A 15,662-nucleotide genomic window follows, 5' to 3' on the forward strand; every position below is an offset into this window, starting at 1 on the left:
TGGCTTCTTTTGGGAGCTGGTGCAACAAGAGGAGCTCAGCCTCTGCCTTCTGGCTGAGATGGCACCCTTCAAACAGCAATGCCTGCCTGGAGATAATGATGGCATTTGCCAAAAGGGCTTCGTTTGGCACATGGTATCTTGAAAGGACGTACAACGTCCTTTCGGCTATCAAAGGCTAGTTCAAAGGACATAAACATGAGAACTCTCCAGTGGAGTCTTACAGTAGGTGGAGCGTCCGAAAAAAACTCCTTCAGTCATTTCACTGAGAGTCATTGATTGGGGACACCAAGAATATAGGAAGGAATGCAGAAGGAAAAGATGAAATTGTGTTCAGGATCGGGCGGAGGGATGAACAGGGCGTGCTTGCCTTGAATCCAGGCTTTGTTGGGGGGTGGGGCATAAAGATGGAACGGGTCTGAAACTACAAAGTGGTGATGGTAACACAGTATCACCAGAGTTACACAACAGTGTTCCCAAATTGCAACAATGATGAAAAAGTTTACTAATCCCAACTTAACCAACAAAAATACAGGAAACCACGCAAAAAAGAAAACATCACCAGAAAGGTGGAAACAAACCAAATGCAAAGCAGTTCGGGGGAAAGGAACTCCATGTCCCCTGGGGGCAGACCGAGTTGACGGCGTCCACGGTGAGCAGACAGGGATGGAGGCTGCAGAGCCGACCGCTCCCCTGGACGTGGTGTTTCCGGCAAGGGCTCTGGGTCTCTGTCCAGAGCGGGGGCTCGTTCTCCCTGCAGGGGTGGGTGAGTCATCGTGGGCGTCTGGGTGTTGCGCGGGAGCCAGGGCAGGCTCTCCCTGCCGAGGCGGTGACTCCTCCTCTGCCTCGGGTTCTCCTGCCAAAGGCCGAGCAGGTAGAGGTGCACGTGGAGGTGGAGGTTCTGGCTGAGGGGGTGGGACATCAGTGCCTGGGGCTGGGGGTCCTGCAGGCACGGAGATCCGATCTGCCCGGTGTGCTGGCCAGTACCCAGCTGGCCTGGTGTCTCTGCGAGGGCAAGTCTCGGTTCTCCATCTGCCCTCGGTGGATCCCTGGGTCCTGCACCTGGAGCCACCACCTCTGTAGGGACAGGTCTGGGAAGTGGAGCCTGGTTCCAGTTGGAGGCCAGTGCTAGAGCTGTGGGAGAAGCATCGTTTGCCCGCAGGCCAGCCTTGGCATGTGCGTATCCCGGGACAGAAAGCTTCCAAGAGATTCCCAAAGAATACCCAGGGTCGGATGTCTTTTGGGACTGAAGTGTGCAAGATGGGGGGCGGGGGGTGTGAGGCCAGCGCTTGCTGCAGGCCCAGCAGCAGCTTTCGGGGACTCGTCCCTGTGTAGCTCAGCACCCCCTCCGCACACACTCCCGTACACCAGCCCCAGCGTCCTCACCTCTGTGCTCTGGCGTGCTGGGCTCCAGGTCCTCCTGCTGCCTCAGAGGCCGGGGTTCTCGGGACTCTGGGTCGGAGCCGGGTGTGCTGAGCTCCGTGGCAGCCTCAGACTGGGCCGCCGGGTGTATCCTGGGCGGTGTCTCGGCAGCAGGCCTTCCCCGCCTCCGCTTCGCCCCCGGTGGGGCTGATGCCTCCGTGGGCACGCTCACCTGGAGCCTGCACTGGGCCTCACGGGCGGGGGGGTGGTGCTCCGACCCCTCCCTCCGGGAGCTGGATGGGGTGTCCCCGTCCTCGGCCTCATCACGTGGGAAGCTCTGCAACGACAGTGACCGTCAGCCAGCCATGCTGGGAGTTTTCCGAGCTGGGCCTGGCCAGTGGAGCCGCTGCTTCGGCCTGCTCGAACTTCTCTGCCCAGAAGGGTCAGAGACGTGTGTCTGCTCAGATCCCCACCCGGGAGGAAAGAGACCCACCTGAGGGTGTGAGGTCAGCCTGGGCGGCCGGCCCTGCCCGCACTCTCCCCATCCCGCCCAGCATGCTCTCCCCTGGGGTGTGGACACAACTTGTCCGCAGGCTTCTGACCCCACATCCACCTGGGCTTCCTTGAGGGAGACACACCCCGAGAAACCCGCATCCACACACACAGGCAAAGGACCCGGTGTTTCCGGGTGGCATGGGAGAGGTGGCCTGGCCCGGCCTGGGGCTCCCCGTGTTACCTTTCTGTTTCTCCGGGCAAAGGGCCAGAGGCGTCTCGGGGGTGCCCTGAGCCAACGTCGACAGGGTGCCCACGCACACTGCCTGTGAGCTCTCCTGAGGCCCCGGCCTCTGGGCAGGGGCAAACAGCAGAACATCTCGGCAGCAAGTGATCTGGCTGGGGGCTCCTCTCCGCTCTCGAGGCCTGGATACCCGGGTTGCGGGTTCTGTTGGGTTCTGTTGCCGGCAGGTGACATCATTTCCTGGGGTTCGTGCTGAGGTCCCTTCCCCAAAACTTCCGAAGCGAATCCCTGGGTTTCTGACTGCTCGACCACCACCCTTAAGCCATGTGCAGGCACAGTGACACCCACCCAGCCCAGCCGACAGCCCTGGGGAGGCCTGGGTGCAGCCAGGGCCTGAGCTCCGAGGGCCCCGCTGCTCTCAGACCAGGCTCCTTCTTCTCATAAGTGGTGTGGCCCTGGACAAGCATATGCCCCTCAGGGTTTCCCCAGTCTCTCCATCTGCAGAGTGGCGGTCATTCTCCCATCTGCTTCCTAGGTCTGTCGGCCTACGAGCAGCTCCATGCCTTTCCACCTGGGGCCGATATCACGTGGAGCGTGTGCGCTGAGACTTCAGAAAGAAAGATTCCTTCCTGGGCTGACACAGCACAGAATGGGGCAGAACGAGGCCTGGATGTGCCGTGGTACCCAGGAAAAGGCACTCCCCCTCCTGACTGTTTTGAGACCCCGCATCCAAGTTGGAGGACCGAAAGGAAGACTCGAAGGTCTCCCTCTCTTATAGAAAAGAGTGGCCAACTTTCTGGTCCTCTGTTTCCATTGAGATTCTGTTCAAGTGTCCCAGCTCGGCTTCTGCGGGTGGCTGAGCTTCTAATGGCTCCCTGCGTTCTTGTCTTTTCCTCTCCAAACCTTCCGTCCTTTTCCCCCTTCTGGGGTGGATGGGCGCTGTCATTGCTTCTACCTTCGAGACAGATTGATGAAAAGTCTGGACCATCGACTCCTTTCCTCTCTTTGGTTCCGTGTCTCTCTCTGGCTGTGTCCCTCTCTTTTCCTTTCTCAATTCAGTCTGTGTCTTCCTCTTTCTCTCTCGTGTGTGGACGGATGGATGCTAGGAATGCACATGTATATGATTAGATGAGGGTTATGTTTTAGGGATAGGTTAGAGGGAGAGAAAGGCTTTAGGTCGGAGTTGGTCATGGGGGAAGGGTCAAGGGTGGTGGTGGTGTTTCTTGGAATCTGAGTGCTGTGCATTCTTCGTCTCTTTCCATATGAACCCCTTCTCAGATACACCACTTGCAAGGAGTCTCTCGTGTTCCGTTTCCTCTCTTTTGCATTTGTGAATGCTTGCTTAGCTTCTCTGTTGTGAAGAGGTTCCATTGGATGGAAACCCATTGGTGTACTTCGTGTACCTCTTTCCCTTACTTGAAGAGACCCATTTCTACCTCCGCCCAGCAAATGGCAAGGAGACTCTGATGTTAAGGAGCCTTTGACCTACGCTTCTTTCTAGCTATCTCATGACATCAGCCTTTAGGGTGAGGTTTTCCCCGATATTGAGGTGGTCTGAGATCAAAACCAATAGCGTTCTTCAGATGTAGCTGTCTGGTTTTCCCATGGACATGTATTGAAGAGGCTTTCTTGTTCCCATTTGGATATTCTCCCCTTCTGTGTCAGAGATGAGTTGAGCATGGATGCTGGGGTCTGTGTCTGGACCCTCAACTTTATTCCATCGATCTGGATCTGTGTGTGTTGTTGTATTCCCAATAGCATACTGTCCGGCTCCTGCTGCTGCTGCTGCGGCTAAGTCACTTCAGTCGTGTCTGACTCTGCGCGACCCCATGGCCTGCAGCCTACCAGGCTCCTCCGTCCAGGGCATTTTCCAGGCAAGAGTACTGGAGTGGGTCGCCATTGCCTTCTCCGATACTCTCCTGAGGATCCTAGTTTGGTCGTCTGATTTCCTTTCACACAACCTTGGATGTCCGTATCGGGGCTTTTTCGTCGGATTGTATTGACAATTTAGGCTCTTTTCTGTTTCCGTACCCCTTTTGCAATTCTTGGTTGGGTGCGAAAATGCATTGGCATTTTGGGAGGAATAGCATCGAAGCTGTGGATTGCCTTGTGGGGCTGGGATATCATTTTCCAAATAGGAATTCTTTCAAGCCCTGAGCACAGCTTCTCTTTCCAGGGATTGGTGTGGGCTTGATCTTCCTTCTTCCATCTCTCGCCGTTTTGTGAGAACAGGTCCTTCCTTCCCTTCTGGGTTAGATGGACCCGTGGGGATCACTTCAGTGAATGGCATTGTCAGTGGGGGTGATAATTCCCTTCTCATTGGAAGACTTTGCTGTGAGTATTAGAAATGCAAGTGATTTCTCTTCCCCTTCCTCCCTGTCCATCTCTCAGAGCCACCGGGAAACAGAGGCCTCACCCAGGGTCACACAGGCCTGAGGAGGTACAACTAGACTGTTGATTCTTCAGGCCCTCAGTGCTGGACATCATCCGGGATACTCTGTGTGTGTCTTCCTCAGTCTGGTGTCCCTTCAGACCTTTCCCTAGTTTTCACAGGCTTGTTGTGTTGGTGTTCTTTGTCTGTTTGGAGACACATCCTTGATAAGCTTTGTGTTTCCACTCATTCGTCTCGCGATGTGTGACCTGTCTTTTGCTTTTGTACTGAGGTCTTTCCCACAGTAGATATCTTTGATTTTGCAAAGTCCACTGTATTCTCCTGGTTTTTTTTGTGGACTGCCTTTTAGTTTTGTGTGTGAAGACTCAAAGCACGTGTCCGGTTTCGGCTCATTGTTCCTCTAGATTTGTGACAAGTTTTCATGGAATGTTTGTCTAGGGATAACTGGAAGTGAACTCGGTGTAAGGTGTCAAGTCTCCATCTTCATTCATGTCATCCCCTGCAGTTTCCAATACCCTGTTCCTGAGTGGTATTGGAGACCTTGAGGGAAGTTTGCTTGCATTGGAGTTTGCGTTTCCACCTTGATTAACTTCACACTGTTCTGCCCTCAGGGACACTGTCAAGGGGGAGTGAGGAGCAGCCTGCACTTCCAGCAGTGACCACACGGTGGGGCGAGTGCTGCTCTCCCCTCTGGGAGCCCCAGGCCACAGGCATCCCAGTGAGGAGCCAGCTCTGTGCTCAGCTGAAAGGAGTTAGTCTCTCAGGAGCCTCTGAGCCCTTCCGTTTGGATCACCCAGGGTGGGCATTTACTGTGACAGAAAAAATTGCCCTGAATTCCATGGACGGAAGAGCCTGGCTGTGTAGAGATCGTGAGTTGCCGTGAATCAGACACAACTGAGGACACAAAAATTCAATAGATTAAAACACTTTTTGGGTGTGGGGGGGAGTGAAAGGGGGTGATGTGGGTTTTTTTGTCTTATAAAATAGCCAAGGGAAATCTAGTTTAAACCTAAATTCACATATATGGGATAGGTATAGCTCTCCGTCACCCTATTAAAAAAACTACTAAACTTTTTTGAAAGTTTATTTTGTAGCTTCCTTGAGCACTTCATTGTGAAGCTTTTTTTTTTTTTTTTCTGTGACTTTGGCCTCATTAAAAAGTACGGTTTGCCTTTACTGGATAATTTTGTTCATTGGTTTCTTAGGGAATCTTGGTAATATTTGAGTTTCCTGGGGAGTATGGTCACATGACCTGGCCCTGGCCAATCGGTGCCTTCCACCTCCTTGGCCACTGTGATTGGCTCCGGACTGGGGCAGTGCCCAATCGGGGCCCAGGGCCGGGCCTCACGTTAGAAGCCAGGGGAAGAGGAGCTCTCGTCCTGCTGGGGTAGGGGAAGGGGTGGGGCCGGGGGAGGTCAGGCTCCATAAGTGGGAGGGGCGTGAGGTCCGCCTGCGGCAGTTGGTGACCTTCCTGCTCCCCTCAGGGCAGAGCCGCCGGCGTGAGAATGAGGGCGCTGCTGAGCCCAGGGACTGGGATGGCCTGTTGCTGCTGTGGTCCCAGAGCTCCACCCGAGACCTGAGGGAAGCCGTCTGCCCGTGAGTCCTCTCCCGCTTGTCTGTCAGCTTGTTTGAAACATGCTGGGTTTTCTGCCCAGCTGGCTAAGGGGAGTCCCTGGAAACGCAAGGGTGTGGGTTTTGGCAGACTTCAGGGAAGACATGCCAGATGAGCCTGGGAGACTCCAGCTTAATCTGGATTCAGGAGATATCTCCTCGGGCCAGCTAGTAATTGTAGGATAAGCCTAATGAGTCTTCACAGGATGAAGAGAGTAACGTGCCAAGGTAGCAATCGATGTCCTCATTCGAGAGGTTGAAGCTGGTGCTCAGAGAAGCGGGGAACTTGGCCAGAACAAGCAGGTGTGCACCCAGACAGAACCCCCAGATCCGGCCATTGGAGCTCAGGGAGGCCACTGGTGTGGCTTGTCCCTGTGGCAGGGGCCGAGGCATGCAGCCCACCCTGATTCCTGCGGGGGCCTGACTTGGGAAGTGCCATCTGGTAGCTTTGAGACTCACCAAACCAAATTGCACTGGAGAGAGGAAGGACACCTTCCTTCATCCACCCCCCACCCCCGCCGGATTCCCACATACCCTGACCCCTTTCTCTGGATTTCGGAGCCATTTCCAGAGTCCCGCTCATATGACCTCATTCGAAGTGCACTGTGGACGAGCTGCCATCTGCAGCTGCTACCACAGCAGCCAAGGGCTTTAGCTCCCGAGTACCTCCCTTCCTTTGGAACTTGGGGGCCCTCTACTCCCCACTTGCACACCACACACCTTTGCTGAGGATTGTGGGGACCCTCACTCAGTTTGCAGCACGTTGTAGCCATCCCTGTCCTCTCAATACCTCCCTTGAAACTCAGCTTGTGAGCTCCTTTGGAGCAGCGTGGCCCACCTGCAACACTGCAACGGAAGAGACACAGCTGACAGTGAAACAGCAGCTTAGATCTGACGGCCGGAAAGCTCTGTCAAAAGGGACCTCCCTCTTCACACCGTAGAGGCTCTAGGAGCCGCCAGGGTTTCGGAACCAGTGCTGGGGCCAAAAGGACTCCACAGCTGTTTTCCTTCCTGGGGAGGGTTCTGGCTCGAGTGGGAATGGCTCAAGTCTCCTAAGGTTCTGAAAGCCCACTGTGTGCAGATTCACGGTACACAGAGAGCAGAAGGTGGAGTCCTGTCCTGGAGGTGGTCACAGCTCACGGATGAGCCAGGCAGGCAGGCAGGCAGGGCATGAGAACACCTGAGCTGCCTTCATGAGTGAATGGTGTGGGGGCAGAGGAAGAGAAGCCGGTCTGCTCCCTCGTGTGGTGCCCAGGGCAGGTTGTCCCCAGAGGAATCCCTTACGACAGTGAGGACTATCACGGCTGTTTCCCAAGGGGTTCTGTCAGTGCGTGTCTTCCCCGGAGCGGTCAGGCCGTCTCTAAAATACACTGGCCATGGGCATTGCCTCTCCTTGGAACTTCCCATCTGTTTCTCTTTTTTATGGAACAGTGAATTTCTAGAGGGGTTCTGGGCCACAAGGATGTTGGGTCATTTTCTAGCCTTCTGTCATGAAGAACGCTTTCCTGGGCGTTGGGGTGGTTTGTTGTTCCAGCTCCCTTTCTTGGCTTCTTTTGGGAGCTGGTGCAACAAGAGGAGCTCAGCCTCTGCCTTCTGGCTGAGACGGCACCCTTCAAACAGCAATGCCTGCCTGGAGATAATGATGGCATTTGCCAAAAGGGCTTCGTTTGGCACATGGTATCTTGAAAGGACGTACAACGTCCTTTCGGCTATCAAAGGCTAGTTCAAAGGACATAAACATGAGAACTCTCCAGTGGAGTCTTACAGTAGGTGGAGCGTCCGAAAAAAACTCCTTCAGTCATTTCACTGAGAGTCATTGATTGGGGACACCAAGAATATAGGAAGGAATGCAGAAGGAAAAGATGAAATTGTGTTCAGGATCGGGCGGAGGGATGAACAGGGCGTGCTTGCCTTGAATCCAGGCTTTGTTGGGGGGTGGGGCATAAAGATGGAACGGGTCTGAAACTACAAAGTGGTGATGGTAACACAGTATCACCAGAGTTACACAACAGTGTTCCCAAATTGCAACAATGATGAAAAAGTTTACTAATCCCAACTTAACCAACAAAAATACAGGAAACCACGCAAAAAAGAAAACATCACCAGAAAGGTGGAAACAAACCAAATGCAAAGCAGTTCGGGGGAAAGGAACTCCATGTCCCCTGGGGGCAGACCGAGTTGACGGCGTCCACGGTGAGCAGACAGGGATGGAGGCTGCAGAGCCGACCGCTCCCCTGGACGTGGTGTTTCCGGCAAGGGCTCTGGGTCTCTGTCCAGAGCGGGGGCTCGTTCTCCCTGCAGGGGTGGGTGAGTCATCGTGGGCGTCTGGGTGTTGCGCGGGAGCCAGGGCAGGCTCTCCCTGCCGAGGCGGTGACTCCTCCTCTGCCTCGGGTTCTCCTGCCAAAGGCCGAGCAGGTAGAGGTGCACGTGGAGGTGGAGGTTCTGGCTGAGGGGGTGGGACATCAGTGCCTGGGGCTGGGGGTCCTGCAGGCACGGAGATCCGATCTGCCCGGTGTGCTGGCCAGTACCCAGCTGGCCTGGTGTCTCTGCGAGGGCAAGTCTCGGTTCTCCATCTGCCCTCGGTGGATCCCTGGGTCCTGCACCTGGAGCCACCACCTCTGTAGGGACAGGTCTGGGAAGTGGAGCCTGGTTCCAGTTGGAGGCCAGTGCTAGAGCTGTGGGAGAAGCATCGTTTGCCCGCAGGCCAGCCTTGGCATGTGCGTATCCCGGGACAGAAAGCTTCCAAGAGATTCCCAAAGAATACCCAGGGTCGGATGTCTTTTGGGACTGAAGTGTGCAAGATGGGGGGCGGGGGGTGTGAGGCCAGCGCTTGCTGCAGGCCCAGCAGCAGCTTTCGGGGACTCGTCCCTGTGTAGCTCAGCACCCCCTCCGCACACACTCCCGTACACCAGCCCCAGCGTCCTCACCTCTGTGCTCTGGCGTGCTGGGCTCCAGGTCCTCCTGCTGCCTCAGAGGCCGGGGTTCTCGGGACTCTGGGTCGGAGCCGGGTGTGCTGAGCTCCGTGGCAGCCTCAGACTGGGCCGCCGGGTGTATCCTGGGCGGTGTCTCGGCAGCAGGCCTTCCCCGCCTCCGCTTCGCCCCCGGTGGGGCTGATGCCTCCGTGGGCACGCTCACCTGGAGCCTGCACTGGGCCTCACGGGCGGGGGGGTGGTGCTCCGACCCCTCCCTCCGGGAGCTGGATGGGGTGTCCCCGTCCTCGGCCTCATCACGTGGGAAGCTCTGCAACGACAGTGACCGTCAGCCAGCCATGCTGGGAGTTTTCCGAGCTGGGCCTGGCCAGTGGAGCCGCTGCTTCGGCCTGCTCGAACTTCTCTGCCCAGAAGGGTCAGAGACGTGTGTCTGCTCAGATCCCCACCCGGGAGGAAAGAGACCCACCTGAGGGTGTGAGGTCAGCCTGGGCGGCCGGCCCTGCCCGCACTCTCCCCATCCCGCCCAGCATGCTCTCCCCTGGGGTGTGGACACAACTTGTCCGCAGGCTTCTGACCCCACATCCACCTGGGCTTCCTTGAGGGAGACACACCCCGAGAAACCCGCATCCACACACACAGGCAAAGGACCCGGTGTTTCCGGGTGGCATGGGAGAGGTGGCCTGGCCCGGCCTGGGGCTCCCCGTGTTACCTTTCTGTTTCTCCGGGCAAAGGGCCAGAGGCGTCTCGGGGGTGCCCTGAGCCAACGTCGACAGGGTGCCCACGCACACTGCCTGTGAGCTCTCCTGAGGCCCCGGCCTCTGGGCAGGGGCAAACAGCAGAACATCTCGGCAGCAAGTGATCTGGCTGGGGGCTCCTCTCCGCTCTCGAGGCCTGGATACCCGGGTTGCGGGTTCTGTTGGGTTCTGTTGCCGGCAGGTGACATCATTTCCTGGGGTTCGTGCTGAGGTCCCTTCCCCAAAACTTCCCAAGCGAATCCCTGGGTTTCTGACTGCTCGACCACCACCCTTAAGCCATGTGCAGGCACAGTGACACCCACCCAGCCCAGCCGACAGCCCTGGGGAGGCCTGGATGCAGCCAGGGCCTGAGCTCTGAGGGCCCCGCTGCTCTCAGACCAGGCTCCTTCTTCTCATAAGTGGTGTGGCCCTGGACAAGCATATGCCCCTCAGGGTTTCCCCAGTCTCTCCATCTGCAGAGTGGCGGTCATTCTCCCATCTGCTTCCTAGGTCTGTCGGCCTACGAGCAGCTCCATGCCTTTCCACCTGGGGCCGATATCACGTGGAGCGTGTGCGCTGAGACTTCAGAAAGAAAGATTCCTTCCTGGGCTGACACAGCACAGAATGGGGCAGAACGAGGCCTGGATGTGCCGTGGTACCCAGGAAAAGGCACTCCCCCTCCTGACTGTTTTGAGACCCCGCATCCAAGTTGGAGGACCGAAAGGAAGACTCGAAGGTCTCCCTCTCTTATAGAAAAGAGTGGCCAACTTTCTGGTCCTCTGTTTCCATTGAGATTCTGTTCAAGTGTCCCAGCTCGGCTTCTGCGGGTGGCTGAGCTTCTAATGGCTCCCTGCGTTCTTGTCTTTTCCTCTCCAAACCTTCCGTCCTTTTCCCCCTTCTGGGGTGGATGGGCGCTGTCATTGCTTCTACCTTCGAGACAGATTGATGAAAAGTCTGGACCATCGACTCCTTTCCTCTCTTTGGTTCCGTGTCTCTCTCTGGCTGTGTCCCTCTCTTTTCCTTTCTCAATTCAGTCTGTGTCTTCCTCTTTCTCTCTCGTGTGTGGACGGATGGATGCTAGGAATGCACATGTATATGATTAGATGAGGGTTATGTTTTAGGGATAGGTTAGAGGGAGAGAAAGGCTTTAGGTCGGAGTTGGTCATGGGGGAAGGGTCAAGGGTGGTGGTGGTGTTTCTTGGAATCTGAGTGCTGTGCATTCTTCGTCTCTTTCCATATGAACCCCTTCTCAGATACACCACTTGCAAGGAGTCTCTCGTGTTCCGTTTCCTCTCTTTTGCATTTGTGAATGCTTGCTTAGCTTCTCTGTTGTGAAGAGGTTCCATTGGATGGAAACCCATTGGTGTACTTCGTGTACCTCTTTCCCTTACTTGAAGAGACCCATTTCTACCTCCGCCCAGCAAATGGCAAGGAGACTCTGATGTTAAGGAGCCTTTGACCTACGCTTCTTTCTAGCTATCTCATGACATCAGCCTTTAGGGTGAGGTTTTCCCCGATATTGAGGTGGTCTGAGATCAAAACCAATAGCGTTCTTCAGATGTAGCTGTCTGGTTTTCCCATGGACATGTATTGAAGAGGCTTTCTTGTTCCCATTTGGATATTCTCCCCTTCTGTGTCAGAGATGAGTTGAGCATGGATGCTGGGGTCTGTGTCTGGACCCTCAACTTTATTCCATCGATCTGGATCTGTGTGTGTTGTTGTATTCCCAATAGCATACTGTCCGGCTCCTGCTGCTGCTGCTGCGGCTAAGTCACTTCAGTCGTGTCTGACTCTGCGCGACCCCATGGCCTGCAGCCTACCAGGCTCCTCCGTCCAGGGCATTTTCCAGGCAAGAGTACTGGAGTGGGTCGCCATTGCCTTCTCCGATACTCTCCTGAGGATCCTAGTTTGGTCGTCTGATTTCCTTTCACACAACCTTGGATGTCCGTATCGGGGCTTTTTCGTCGGATTGTATTGACAATTTAGGCTCTTTTCTGTTTCCGTACCCCTTTTGCAATTCTTGGTTGGGTGCGAAAATGCATTGGCATTTTGGGAGGAATAGCATCGAAGCTGTGGATTGCCTTGTGGGGCTGGGATATCATTTTCCAAATAGGAATTCTTTCAAGCCCTGAGCACAGCTTCTCTTTCCAGGGATTGGTGTGGGCTTGATCTTCCTTCTTCCATCTCTCGCCGTTTTGTGAGAACAGGTCCTTCCTTCCCTTCTGGGTTAGATGGACCCGTGGGGATCACTTCAGTGAATGGCATTGTCAGTGGGGGTGATAATTCCCTTCTCATTGGAAGACTTTGCTGTGAGTATTAGAAATGCAAGTGATTTCTCTTCCCCTTCCTCCCTGTCCATCTCTCAGAGCCACCGGGAAACAGAGGCCTCACCCAGGGTCACACAGGCCTGAGGAGGTACAACTAGACTGTTGATTCTTCAGGCCCTCAGTGCTGGACATCATCCGGGATACTCTGTGTGTGTCTTCCTCAGTCTGGTGTCCCTTCAGACCTTTCCCTAGTTTTCACAGGCTTGTTGTGTTGGTGTTCTTTGTCTGTTTGGAGACACATCCTTGATAAGCTTTGTGTTTCCACTCATTCGTCTCGCGATGTGTGACCTGTCTTTTGCTTTTGTACTGAGGTCTTTCCCACAGTAGATATCTTTGATTTTGCAAAGTCCACTGTATTCTCCTGGTTTTTTTTGTGGACTGCCTTTTAGTTTTGTGTGTGAAGACTCAAAGCACGTGTCCGGTTTCGGCTCATTGTTCCTCTAGATTTGTGACAAGTTTTCATGGAATGTTTGTCTAGGGATAACTGGAAGTGAACTCGGTGTAAGGTGTCAAGTCTCCATCTTCATTCATGTCATCCCCTGCAGTTTCCAATACCCTGTTCCTGAGTGGTATTGGAGACCTTGAGGGAAGTTTGCTTGCATTGGAGTTTGCGTTTCCACCTTGATTAACTTCACACTGTTCTGCCCTCAGGGACACTGTCAAGGGGGAGTGAGGAGCAGCCTGCACTTCCAGCAGTGACCACACGGTGGGGCGAGTGCTGCTCTCCCCTCTGGGAGCCCCAGGCCACAGGCATCCCAGTGAGGAGCCAGCTCTGTGCTCAGCTGAAAGGAGTTAGTCTCTCAGGAGCCTCTGAGCCCTTCCGTTTGGATCACCCAGGGTGGGCATTTACTGTGACAGAAAAAATTGCCCTGAATTCCATGGACGGAAGAGCCTGGCTGTGTAGAGATCGTGAGTTGCCGTGAATCAGACACAACTGAGGACACAAAAATTCAATAGATTAAAACACTTTTTGGGTGTGGGGGGGAGTGAAAGGGGGTGATGTGGGTTTTTTTGTCTTATAAAATAGCCAAGGGAAATCTAGTTTAAACCTAAATTCACATATATGGGATAGGTATAGCTCTCCGTCACCCTATTAAAAAAACTACTAAACTTTTTTGAAAGTTTATTTTGTAGCTTCCTTGAGCACTTCATTGTGAAGCTTTTTTTTTTTTTTTTCTGTGACTTTGGCCTCATTAAAAAGTACGGTTTGCCTTTACTGGATAATTTTGTTCATTGGTTTCTTAGGGAATCTTGGTAATATTTGAGTTTCCTGGGGAGTATGGTCACATGACCTGGCCCTGGCCAATCGGTGCCTTCCACCTCCTTGGCCACTGTGATTGGCTCCGGACTGGGGCAGTGCCCAATCGGGGCCCAGGGCCGGGCCTCACGTTAGAAGCCAGGGGAAGAGGAGCTCTCGTCCTGCTGGGGTAGGGGAAGGGGTGGGGCCGGGGGAGGTCAGGCTCCATAAGTGGGAGGGGCGTGAGGTCCGCCTGCGGCAGTTGGTGACCTTCCTGCTCCCCTCAGGGCAGAGCCGCCGGCGTGAGAATGAGGGCGCTGCTGAGCCCAGGGACTGGGATGGCCTGTTGCTGCTGTGGTCCCAGAGCTCCACCCGAGACCTGAGGGAAGCCGTCTGCCCGTGAGTCCTCTCCCGCTTGTCTGTCAGCTTGTTTGAAACATGCTGGGTTTTCTGCCCAGCTGGCTAAGGGGAGTCCCTGGAAACGCAAGGGTGTGGGTTTTGGCAGACTTCAGGGAAGACATGCCAGATGAGCCTGGGAGACTCCAGCTTAATCTGGATTCAGGAGATATCTCCTCGGGCCAGCTAGTAATTGTAGGATAAGCCTAATGAGTCTTCACAGGATGAAGAGAGTAACGTGCCAAGGTAGCAATCGATGTCCTCATTCGAGAGGTTGAAGCTGGTGCTCAGAGAAGCGGGGAACTTGGCCAGAACAAGCAGGTGTGCACCCAGACAGAACCCCCAGATCCGGCCATTGGAGCTCAGGGAGGCCACTGGTGTGGCTTGTCCCTGTGGCAGGGGCCGAGGCATGCAGCCCACCCTGATTCCTGCGGGGGCCTGACTTGGGAAGTGCCATCTGGTAGCTTTGAGACTCACCAAACCAAATTGCACTGGAGAGAGGAAGGACACCTTCCTTCATCCACCCCCCACCCCCGCCGGATTCCCACATACCCTGACCCCTTTCTCTGGATTTCGGAGCCATTTCCAGAGTCCCGCTCATATGACCTCATTCGAAGTGCACTGTGGACGAGCTGCCATCTGCAGCTGCTACCACAGCAGCCAAGGGCTTTAGCTCCCGAGTACCTCCCTTCCTTTGGAACTTGGGGGCCCTCTACTCCCCACTTGCACACCACACACCTTTGCTGAGGATTGTGGGGACCCTCACTCAGTTTGCAGCACGTTGTAGCCATCCCTGTCCTCTCAATACCTCCCTTGAAACTCAGCTTGTGAGCTCCTTTGGAGCAGCGTGGCCCACCTGCAACACTGCAACGGAAGAGACACAGCTGACAGTGAAACAGCAGCTTAGATCTGACGGCCGGAAAGCTCTGTCAAAAGGGACCTCCCTCTTCACACCGTAGAGGCTCTAGGAGCCGCCAGGGTTTCGGAACCAGTGCTGGGGCCAAAAGGACTCCACAGCTGTTTTCCTTCCTGGGGAGGGTTCTGGCTCGAGTGGGAATGGCTCAAGTCTCCTAAGGTTCTGAAAGCCCACTGTGTGCAGATTCACGGTACACAGAGAGCAGAAGGTGGAGTCCTGTCCTGGAGGTGGTCACAGCTCACGGATGAGCCAGGCAGGCAGGCAGGCAGGGCATGAGAACACCTGAGCTGCCTTCATGAGTGAATGGTGTGGGGGCAGAGGAAGAGAAGCCGGTCTGCTCCCTCGTGTGGTGCCCAGGGCAGGTTGTCCCCAGAGGAATCCCTTACGACAGTGAGGACTATCACGGCTGTTTCCCAAGGGGTTCTGTCAGTGCGTGTCTTCCCCGGAGCGGTCAGGCCGTCTCTAAAATACACTGGCCATGGGCATTGCCTCTCCTTGGAACTTCCCATCTGTTTCTCTTTTTTATGGAACAGTGAATTTCTAGAGGGGTTCTGGGCCACAAGGATGTTGGGTCATTTTCTAGCCTTCTGTCATGAAGAACGCTTTCCTGGGCGTTGGGGTGGTTTGTTGTTCCAGCTCCCTTTCTTGGCTTCTTTTGGGAGCTGGTGCAACAAGAGGAGCTCAGCCTCTGCCTTCTGGCTGAGACGGCACCCTTCAAACAGCAATGCCTGCCTGGAGATAATGATGGCATTTGCCAAAAGGGCTTCGTTTGGCACATGGTATCTTGAAAGGACGTACAACGAACTTTCGGCTATCAAAGGCTAGTTCAAAGGACATAAACATGAGAACTCTCCAGTGGAGTCTTACAGTAGGTGGAGCGTCCGAAAAAAACTCCTTCAGTCATTTCACTGAGAGTCATTGATTGGGGACACCAAGAATATAGGAAGGAATGCAGAAGGAAAAGATGAAATTGTGTTCAGGATCGGGCGGAGGGATGAACAGGGCGTGCTTGCCTTGAATCCAG

General features: G+C 54.8%; 2 protein-coding genes across 2 annotated transcripts; both read right to left on the reverse strand.

Annotated features, from left to right (window-relative positions):
• Positions 1 to 478: 478 nt before the first annotated feature.
• LOC145517245 (uncharacterized) lies at positions 479 to 2,288 on the reverse strand. The gene is made up of 3 exons (XM_081519517.1): positions 2,096 to 2,288; positions 1,384 to 1,696; positions 479 to 1,131 (listed from the first exon to the last, which is right to left on the reverse strand). Exons 1-3 carry the CDS (start codon positions 2,228 to 2,230, stop codon positions 503 to 505), a joined length of 1,077 nt encoding a protein of 358 aa, XP_081375643.1. The 5' UTR covers positions 2,231 to 2,288; the 3' UTR covers positions 479 to 502.
• Positions 2,289 to 8,123: 5,835 nt separating this feature from the next.
• Positions 8,124 to 10,078, reverse strand: LOC145517116 (uncharacterized). Its single transcript, XM_081519376.1, has 3 exons — positions 9,738 to 10,078; positions 9,026 to 9,338; positions 8,124 to 8,773 (listed from the first exon to the last, which is right to left on the reverse strand). Exons 1-3 carry the CDS (start codon positions 9,972 to 9,974, stop codon positions 8,145 to 8,147), a joined length of 1,179 nt encoding a protein of 392 aa, XP_081375502.1. The 5' UTR covers positions 9,975 to 10,078; the 3' UTR covers positions 8,124 to 8,144.
• Positions 10,079 to 15,662: the final 5,584 nt, after the last annotated feature.

This window comes from Giraffa tippelskirchi, chromosome 8, assembly GCF_054371585.1.
Source record: "Giraffa tippelskirchi isolate mGirTip1 chromosome 8, T2T-mGirTip1v1.2.pri, whole genome shotgun sequence".
NCBI classification, from domain to species: domain Eukaryota; kingdom Metazoa; phylum Chordata; class Mammalia; order Artiodactyla; family Giraffidae; genus Giraffa; species Giraffa tippelskirchi.